Source organism: Amblyraja radiata, chromosome 23, assembly GCF_010909765.2.
Source record: "Amblyraja radiata isolate CabotCenter1 chromosome 23, sAmbRad1.1.pri, whole genome shotgun sequence".
Taxonomy (NCBI): Eukaryota; Metazoa; Chordata; class Chondrichthyes; order Rajiformes; family Rajidae; genus Amblyraja; species Amblyraja radiata.
Window position 1 is genome coordinate 6,042,535 of NC_045978.1, and position 9,327 is coordinate 6,051,861.

Sequence of the window (9,327 nt, forward strand, 5' to 3'; positions counted from 1 at the left end):
TGGATCTTGGAGCTTTAACAAGCTGCCAACCCACTACATCATTCAATAACGCCCCCTGCTGCCAAGCACATGTTCCTGATTCTCCACCTCTCTCTCGTAACGTTTTTGATCTCTTATTTGTCACACAATCTGTCTTCTAAAAAGCAGCCGCAATTTTCTTCAGTTAAATCTTCAATTCAATGCCTTCATCAGATATTCTGTACATAAGTACAATCAAGTCAAACTCAAGTACAATTCACAAAGGTGACGATATAGTGTGCAAAATATAGTTCTCAGCGATGACAATGGACAATAGACAATAGGTGCAGGAGTAGGCCATTCGGCCCTTCGAGCCACCACCGCCATTCAATGTGATCATGGCTGATCATCCTCAATCAGTACCCCGTTCCTGCCTTCTCCCCATATCCCCTGACTCCGCTATTTTTAAGAGCCCTATCTAGCACTCTCTTGAAAGCATCCAGAGAACCTGCCTCCACCACCCTCTGAGGCAGAGAATTCCACAGACTCACCACTCTCTGTGAGGAAAAGTGTTTCCTCGTCTCCGTTCTAAATGGCTTACTCCTTATTCTTAAACTGTGGCCCCTGGTTCTGGACTCCCTCAACATCGGGAACATGTTTCCTGCCTCTAGCGTGTCCAAACCCTTAACAATCTTATATGTTTCAATGAGATTCCCTCTCATCCTTCTAAACTCCAGAGTGTACAAGCCCAGCCGCTCCATTCTCTCAGCATATGACAGTCCCGCCATCCTGGGAATTAACCTTATAAACCTACGCTGCACTCCCTCAATAGCAAGATGAAGGTGCATCAGTTCCAGAGACAAAATCCAATGTCCGCAATAGGTGAGTCGGACAGTACCCTAGCTTATGGAAGGACCGTTCAGAAGCCTGATAACAGAGGGGAAGAAGCTGATCCTGAGTCTGGTGGTGCGCGCTTTCAAACTTCTGCATCTTCTGCCTGATGGGAGCAGGGAGAAGGAGGAATGACCGGGCTGGGTGCAAGTCTTTGATTTAGTTTTGAGTTACAGCATGGAAACAGGCCCTTCAGTCCATCTAGTCCATGCCGACCAGCGATCCCAACAAACTAACGATATCCTACACACACTAGGGACAATTTTACAATTATACCAAAGCCAATTAGCCTACAAACCTGTACGTCTTTGGAGTGTGGGAGGAAACCGGAGCACCCGGGGAAAACCCACGCAGGTCATGGGGAGAACGTACAAACTCCGTTCAGACGGTACCCGTAGTCAGGATTGAACCTGGGTCTCTGGCGCTGTGAGGCATCAACTCTACTGTTGGTTGCTTTTCTGAGGCATGGTGAAGTGTAGGTGGGGTGTCTGCTCTCAGTGATGGACCCTGGTTGCAACATCCACAACTCTCTGCAGTGTCTTGTGGTCTTTGGCAGAGCTGTTCCCAAACTGAGCTGCCATGCCACCCCGACAGTAAGCTTTTTATGGTGCGTCTGCAGGAGTTTGTAAAAAGTATATTTCTTCAGTGGATAAAAGATTGTAAACTCGCAGATAGACACAAAATGCTGGTGAAACTCAGCGGGTCAAGCGGCATCTCCGGAGAAAAGGGAGAGGTGATGTTTCGGGTCGGAACCCTTCTCCAGCCTGAAGACTTCCGGTACCGTAGCTTCTCCAGTCTGAAGAAGGGTTACGACCTGAAACGTCGCCTATTCCTTTTCACCAGGGATGCTGCCAGACCCGCTGAGTTACTCCAGCACTTTGTGTCCATCTACAGTATAAACCAGCATCTGCAGTTACTTCCTGCGCATTGTAAACTCGCAACTCCCTTCACTTTTCTCCTAGGCTTTACAGTCTTTGCCAGCCGCCTTCGGATGGAGATCTATGAAAGATGCTTTGCTGCGGATTCCTGATCCTTCAGAGAATTGGAGCTGCTGGGATGTGGTCAACTTGTGGCGTCTGTGTTTCGTTAAACCAAGCTCTGGCGTGTCTACGTTTGCACAGTAATACAATAGCGGTGTTGCAAGCTGCATTGGGACTGGAGTCGCTTCATGTACATCCATTTATATCAAGCTGGTGGTGATCAAGCTGTTTGACCTCCTCTGCCAGCTCGTGGATATTGTGGTGTCATCAACCTATATAACAGCTATTGAAAAGAACCATATCGTTGTGGATGGGACATGCATGAGATGGTTCAGGTTTTACTAGCTAATGACAATGTGTGTGTGTGTGTGTGTGCACGTACTCCCCTGACACCCACCATTACTCCCCTTGCCCCTTCTTCATGTCTTGCAATGCTGCCAATTGCAATGACGATATTGGTTTTTACAATATCAAAAAACTCTGCCTAGAAGTCACTGAAATAAAAGCAGAATTAAATATAAATAGGTCGCTGAATTAGCTAGACCATATTCCAGCTATTCTACAATTTTTAACCAGCACAGGTCCACCACCGATTTTCCTGTACCCTCGGTTCCAAAGCCTTACCCGTTTTGCCGGAACAATAGAGGTCGCGGCCTCCGAGAGGAGTTCCAGAGCCCCGGGCCGCAGGGAACAAATTCGGCCGCGGAAGTCCCAATGAGGTCGGGATCGGCCACCTGACCCGGCCCAAGCCTCACATTTTTGGGGGGACTTCTAGTGGGGGGGGGGGGGGGGGGGGGTCAAGTGCATTCTTGTAATTTTGTCCGGATTCAAGGAGGTGCCGGGTCACCAGTTGCCGGCAAATCAGTGGTGGACCCGTAGCTGTAACATAACGTACACTTGCATGGAGCTGCGATATTGTCCACACAGCCATATACTGTGTAGCTGCAGGAATCAAGTCTGTTTAGATGGGTCGAGATCTATCCTGCTACTGATTCCAATTTTAGTCAAGCAATTTTAAACTTGCTGCACTGTAACACATCCCTAGTTTTAAGCCCTTCCAAGGCAGCAGCACCGAATACCATAAACCTGGACTTGCCCGAACTGTACCTGTTCTTCTACTGAATTAATACTTTAATTCCCCATGTACTTCTAAAACAGAACAATACCTGCGTAAGTCAAGAACTCAAGTGCAACACGACAGTTAATCTCTTATAGCCCTTCTATATAGAATTACAATTCAATTATGAAACAAAGCCCCTCAAATTTCTAAAACCACGGCAGAAATGTTTCACACATTTGGCTAAAATCTGAAGAATCCCACTCGTGAGTTTTCGAGCGATGTCACCGAGCACTGGGGTGTCTTGGTGGATGGAGCCACTGGACAGTCTTGGTGGACGGATCCATCTTGTCAGCACTGATAAAGACGTCCATTCTTACTGAGGGAGAAATCACCCATGTTAAATTATTGACCGTTTTATTTAAGCCATCTGTGACAAATGAAGAAAAGTTGTCCAGGCATGAAAATACAGCGGTGCATATCATGTTTACATCCGAGCGGAGATCTTAAATGCTTCTTAAATAGTATATATTCACACAAAATCTGTTAACTGAACTAATGGAAGATAAATTGAACTCGGGGGCTTGAGAGGAGTAGGAAGACTATTATTTTTCCAACAGTCTATGGCAAGTATTATTTTTGCTGATATTTAGGGCAGAATTCTACAACAACTGTGTGAATTGTTCTAAATGATGCCCTTTGTGTCACAGTTGAGTCAGGGGACTTGCACGAATTTTGATTTTAGTACTAACTTTTAAAAATCTGTGGTACATTTGCACATTGCATTCATGTTGAAACTGATGGGCAGAGCTCCATGTTAAAGCCCTTTTTAACAGTGCCTTAAAAATATAGAAATAGCTCCGACAATTCAGTTGCTTTTTCTTTGAGTACAATTTTGTTCAAAGCTAACACGGTAAATATTTTATCACATTTAATCTATTTTTTTACATTGTAAGATATTTTCAGTTGCATTTGTTTTTTAAACCACGCTAACCATTTAGCTGGCTGGCAGATGCTGTCTTGGTGGAGTTTGCGTGTATGTGCTTTTAAATTGTGGATGTGAAAGTTTTGCTTTAGGTTCAGGTGGGACGACGAGGGAAGTAGGGTAACAAATATTTAATCCTGACACCGAGCTATTTTCTAATGCTTATCAATCGGTATCCTGGGGTGTCTATAATCTAGAAAATCATAAGTTCATAAGATCATGAGATAGGAATAGAATTAGGTCATTCGGCCCATCAAGTCTATCCCGCCATTCAATAATGGCTGATCTATCTCTCTCCTAACCCCATTCTCCTGCCTTCTCCCCATAACCCCTGACACCCGCACTAATCAAGAATCTATCTATCTCTGCCTTAAAAATGGATAGAAGCAAAATGCTGGAGTTAAGGACCTGTCCCACTTTCATGACCTAATTCACAACCTTTTTTACTCGTGGGCATTTTTTACCATTCTAGAAAAAACGCCCCGACCTACTTGATACCACGAGTACCTACGACTAGCATCACGACCTACCTACAGCCTCCTACGACCTCGTGACGACCATGCTGCGAGTATGAGTCGAGGGCAAACTCGGCAGAGGTCGTGAATTAGGTCGTGAAAGTGGGACAGGCCCTTGACTAAGCGGGCCAGGCGGCATTTCTGGAGATAAGGAATAGGTGATGTTTCGGATCAAGACCCTTCTTCAGACTTTGAAACAAAACGTCACCTATTTCTTTTCTCCAGAGATGCCACCCGATCCGCTGAGTTACTCCAGCATTTTGTGTCGACCTTCAGTGTAAACCAGCATCTGCAGTTCCTTCCGACACATCTAGGAAATGGAACTTTGTTTCAAACCAATTTCACCGCACTACAAGTTCAAATTGCAGTTGAGTAATATCAACCTGACCCAAAAAAACATTGACCAAAATGGTTGTAAATAGACACAAAATGCTGGAGTAACTCAGCGGGTCAGGCAGCATCTTTGGAGAAAAGGAATGGGTGACGTTTCGGGTCGAGACCTTTCTTCAGGCTCATGTTAGGTCGCAGTTCAGCCGTGCTTGTGAAAAATCTAGAATTGTAGTTTCCCAGTGTTGAGAATCTCAGACCACTCGTGTTTTATCCTTACATTTGTAGAACATTTCTGTTTATCTCGTCTGTGTGTCTTCAGTGCCGTTTTAGTGTAGGATCTAGTTAACTTGGTTCTGTGCAGTTCTAAGTGGAGAATTTGCTAGGACAACTTGGTGAGACTGTACAGATGGAATAGTGCAATATTTCATTTATTTTTCCTCCTTAATCCTCTCCTCCCTTTTTTTTTGTTGTGGTTACTTGAGTATTCTTGCGATGTGTGAATAGGTGCCAGGATGTGCTTCAAGTGAGGCAGGTGACCAAACCCAGGGTGTGATCTAAAATGGGGACTGATGTCTGACTTTACTTTGGGGCCATTGAAATGTCTCTGTTTGTGTATAATTTCCATCAGGGCTTTTCCGCCAGACAGAAGTCTGTATTTTATCCCCTTCACTGCTGTGTTACATGGTCTTTAATAGACTCGGGTTGGACACCAGACTGGACATTCTGGACTTATTCTACACATCTTGAAATAAGAAGCAATTTTAGCTCCGATGTCTAATTTGTGCTCCTCTCTCCCAGTCCCCCTCATTACACCTTTTACCCCTTGGTTTACTGTGTACCAGATTAAAATTCCGAACTTGTTAAGCAAAAGTTTGAATCGAGACAATTAAAGATTTTGTTTTTGGCACGGATAGATACTTTGGCAATCTCACATATACTGAAGCTTTGTCCGTGGCTGACAATTGACAATTTGAGTGTATTCAGCAGATATAGAATTATCCTGTGAGTTTGCATTCAAATGTAGTAATCCACTGTTTACATGTCTGTTAAAATGCAAAATTGTGTACATAGTTGTGTGTCCAATTTTAAAATGCTTCATACTGCGCAGAGAGTGCTGTAGTTATTCCGAGTCTTGCCTCATTCTTGTTTACCAGAACACAGCGACTGTCTAAAACATTCAGGATCATTAATGCAATTGCATTTCACTTGAAGTCCTAGAAAGTCCAAAATAGGTTGCACCTCTCCTGTGGAAGTTGTCAGTTCATACACTCATTAGATCATAAGTGATAGGAGTAGAATTAGGCCATTTGGCCCATCAAGTCTACTCCGCCATTCAGTCATGGCTGATCTATCTCTCCCTCCTAACCCCATTCTCCTGCCTTCTCCCCATAACCTCTGACACCAGTACTAATCAAGAACCTATCTATCTCTGCCTTAAATATATCCACTGACTTGGCCTCCACAGCCTTCTGTGGCAAAGAATTCCACAGATTCACCACCCTCTGACTCTTAAAACTAAGACAATCATTTTGCTTGATTTAGATGAAGGAAAGTACAAAGCTCTTTACAGCTACTGTCATTACCAGTGCAATACTTCAAATACCACAAGGAAGAGGTGCACTTTCATCCAATGACTTAATACAATTTGACACAAAGCTGGTATAATGCTGGTAACCATTGTTTTGCTAATGTAAATAAATTAGGTTTGTGATGTAGTTTTTTAAAAAAAATTCTACATTGTACAGAAAGTTTGATTAATGTTATTTTATTGAAATAGTTTAACCTGCTAGGCAATAAATTTTTATTTACGTTTTGACAATTGTCTGCCTTAATATGTTTTTTTGTTCATTTACTAATTGGGCTATAAAATGATTTCCACCAAGCTTACTATTCCAAGCATGTTACTTGGCTGCGATTGGGTAATATTCCTGTTTAAATGTCCAAATTAAAAAATATTTGTACAGCAAAATATAGTACATTATTCTTGCATGTTATCTAGAGGTTTGGTTTAGTTTAGAGGTACAGATTGTAGCAGGCCCTTTGGCCCACCGAGTCTACGCTGACCAATGGTTCAACATCATCATCATCATCATCAACGGGCACGGTGCCTTACAATGCCGTGTACGACAGTGATCGCAACTTCTACTGAAGTGTGGGTGGCCGTTGGCTCGCTAGGAGCTCTTCCGCCCTTTGACAGGTCTTGTTTTTGGTCCTGCTGGGGGTCCACAGGTGGGGGAGATCGTTTATCCGACCAAAGAGCAGGTAGCACGAGATTACATGGTACCCGTGGGGGGGGGGGGGGGGGGGGGGGGAGGAACTCCCCACGACCTGATTTAACTATTCACACAATTTCTATGTTGTACCATTTTCTCATCTACTCCCCACGCATCAGGGGCAACTATTTTTACTGAGACCACAAACCCGCACATCTTTGGGCTGCGGGAGGAAACCAGAGCACCCGAAGGAAACCCACGAGGTCACAGAGAGAACGTGCAAACTCCACACACGTCAACACCCGAGGTCAGTATCGAACCTGGGTCTCTGGTGCCTTATCCCCATCATCCTTGACACCCATACTAATCATGAATCTGTCAATCTCTGCTTTAAAATTACTCACAGGCTTGGCCTGCACTGCCGTCTGTGGCAAGGAATTCCACAGATTCACCGCCCTCTGACTAACGAAATTCCTCCTCAACTCCTTTGTAAAGGTACGTCCTTTTATTCTGAGACTGTGACCTCTGGTCCTAGACTCTCCCACTAGTGGAAAACATCCTCTCCACATCCACTCTATCCAGGCCTCTTGCCTCTAAAAGCCCCTTTGCTCCCTACGTATTGAAAAGCCCCTTCAATGCCTCGACATGTGATCCATATCCCTTCATTACCTGCCTATCTAAACGCCTCTAACGTATCTTCCTCCTATCTTACCCCCGGCAACACATTCCTGGCACCCACCACCCTTACCTTAAAAAAGAACCAATGCCAGGCGCATCTCCTCTACACTTTTCCCTCTCTCACTTTAAAACTTTGGCCTCTTTGGGGCAAAAATGTCTGTGGCATTTCCAGCCTGGGGGAGCAAGGTTCTGACTGTCTCCCCTAATCCCTGCCTCACACAATTTTCTGTATCCTCAAATAACAATATAAAAAATGTGGCCTTTTTGTGCTGAAAGAATCCTTTGTTTCTCCGATAGAACAGACGAGAGATTTTTATTTACATTTTCAACGTTTGCCCTATTTTATTTCATTTTTAATAATTTAACTCGCAGAGTGGCGTAGTTGGAGGAGCTGCTGCCGCACAGCACCAGAGACCGGAGTTCGATTCTGACCTCAGCTGCTATCTGCGTGGAGTTCGCACGCTCTCCGTGTAACCGTGTGGGTTTCTTCCGGGTGCTCCGGTCTCCTCCCACATTTCAAAGACAGGCAGGTTTGTAGGTTCATTGGCCCTCTTGTCAAATGCCGCTAGTGCATATGTAGGGAGTGGAGGAGAATGTGGGATAACTCAGAACTTGTGTGAAAGGGCGATCGATGGTCGGTATGGACTCGGTGGGCCGAAGACCCTGTTTCCATGTTGTATCTCGAAAACTAAATTAATTACAGCTTAAGTACGGGAAAGATTCTTTTGCACAGGGTCAGACAGTGCTCTCTATTAATGACTTTAAAAAGCTTTCCCTTTAAATGCAGTGGCATCGTTTTCCTGCATTGTGGTGGAGGAGATCTACTGGAGTATGTTGATGCACGATCGTACAATTCTGAAGAGGAAAGGAGAATGCGGATGCTGGAATCAGAAACTACAAACTACACGCTGGAAGAACTCGTGGGTTAAACAGCGTCTATGGGGGCAAAATGTATACATTGTGGCGGCATGCGGTGGTGGGGCCACTTGCTACACGGACCCTCAGCAATCGGGGGTAGGGTCAACGTGACTGGGCAGTGGCAGGGAGGAGTTGTCACAGGGTATGGGGGTGTGTCCTAGTATATATAACGAACCCCGGGTCAACCCTTTTTTTTCCTTTTTCCAAAAACGTTATTCAGCACAAACGCATAATACATCAAAAACACAATCAGAGGTTACAATATATCAGTAATCATTATAGTACAACGATGCATTCATTATTTACAATACTCTCAACCCCACGCGGTGACCAGCGCCCACGGAAGGGCCCCAGAGTCCCCGTGGACACCGCACGTTCCCTCTCCAGGGACACGCGAGCATGGACGTAGGCCTTGAAGAGGAGCAGGCAGTCGACTCTGGCATGACCATCGACCGCCCGCTGCCTGGACCCGCGAATGGCCATCTTGGCCGGGCCCAGGAGCAAACCGACAGGGAGGTGGAGTTCTCGTCACCCAGCCTTTTTCTCCAGAGATGCTGCCTGTCCCGCTGAGTTACTCAGCATCATCGGTGTCAACCAGCGACTGCAGTTGTTTCCTACACATTTGCTGTTCTCCACTAGCTTGTAGCGCAGTATATGGTATCAGGATCAGTATCTTGTATAAATATTTGATTTATCTAACGTCATAACCCCTGCATTCCCTCTCTCTCCATCCCTCCCCCACACAAGTCACACCAGCTTCTCGTTATCACCTAGCAAACAGCTAACAATGGCCTGTTTCTTT

The 9,327-nt window shown here is 45.0% G+C and overlaps 1 protein-coding gene across 1 annotated transcript in view; it reads left to right on the forward strand.

The window, feature by feature from the left end:
- The window catches only part of prex1 (phosphatidylinositol-3,4,5-trisphosphate dependent Rac exchange factor 1), a 178,170-nt gene extending 173,979 nt beyond the window's left edge, over positions 1–4,191 (forward strand). Inside the window, exon 40 of the mRNA XM_033041457.1 lies at positions 1,812–4,191. Within this exon, the coding sequence (XP_032897348.1) occupies positions 1,812–1,854 (43 nt within the window). The 3' untranslated portion in view covers positions 1,855–4,191. The remainder of the gene's footprint in view (positions 1–1,811) is intronic.
- Positions 4,192–9,327: the final 5,136 nt, after the last annotated feature.